At 61.9% G+C, this 394-nt stretch overlaps 1 protein-coding gene across 1 annotated transcript in view; it reads right to left on the reverse strand.

Annotated features, from left to right (window-relative positions):
- SMAGP (small cell adhesion glycoprotein) overlaps window positions 1–394 on the reverse strand; it is an 8415-nt gene that overhangs the window by 6363 nt on the left and 1658 nt on the right. The window contains exon 2 of the mRNA XM_009882430.1: window positions 163–254. Coding sequence (XP_009880732.1) covers window positions 163–254 — 92 coding nt within the window. The remainder of the gene's footprint in view (window positions 1–162; window positions 255–394) is intronic.

Here is a 394-nt window from a genome sequence, read left to right on the forward strand (position 1 = left end):
ACATCAGGGGACACCCCCCCCCAATGCCACCCATCACCCGGCACCACCACCAACATCCGTAAGCTGCTCTAAATTATTAAATTAAACAAAGAGCATCGAGGAGCTGGCACCAGCGTGGCCGGAGAACCCGGGGACGGTGACAAGGTGTTTTTGGGGTGCCACTTTGCCACCCCCCCACCTTGCTCATCTCCTTGTAGAAGACATCGCGGAGGTTGGAGATGTTCTGGAAGATGGTGACGTAGCAGGCGATGCGGCTGCGGGAGGGAAAACGCGGCGGGAGGGGATGGTTGGGGGGGTTTGGGGGTGCCGAGAACCCATCCGGTGGGGACCCGTCCCCCGGGGTCCCCGCAGAGATGGGGAACGGCGATCCGACCCTCGCGGTGAGGATGAAGGG

The sequence above is a fragment of the Charadrius vociferus genome, unplaced genomic scaffold, assembly GCF_000708025.1.
Source record: "Charadrius vociferus isolate BGI_N301 unplaced genomic scaffold, ASM70802v2 scaffold1163, whole genome shotgun sequence".
NCBI classification, from domain to species: Eukaryota; Metazoa; Chordata; class Aves; order Charadriiformes; family Charadriidae; genus Charadrius; species Charadrius vociferus.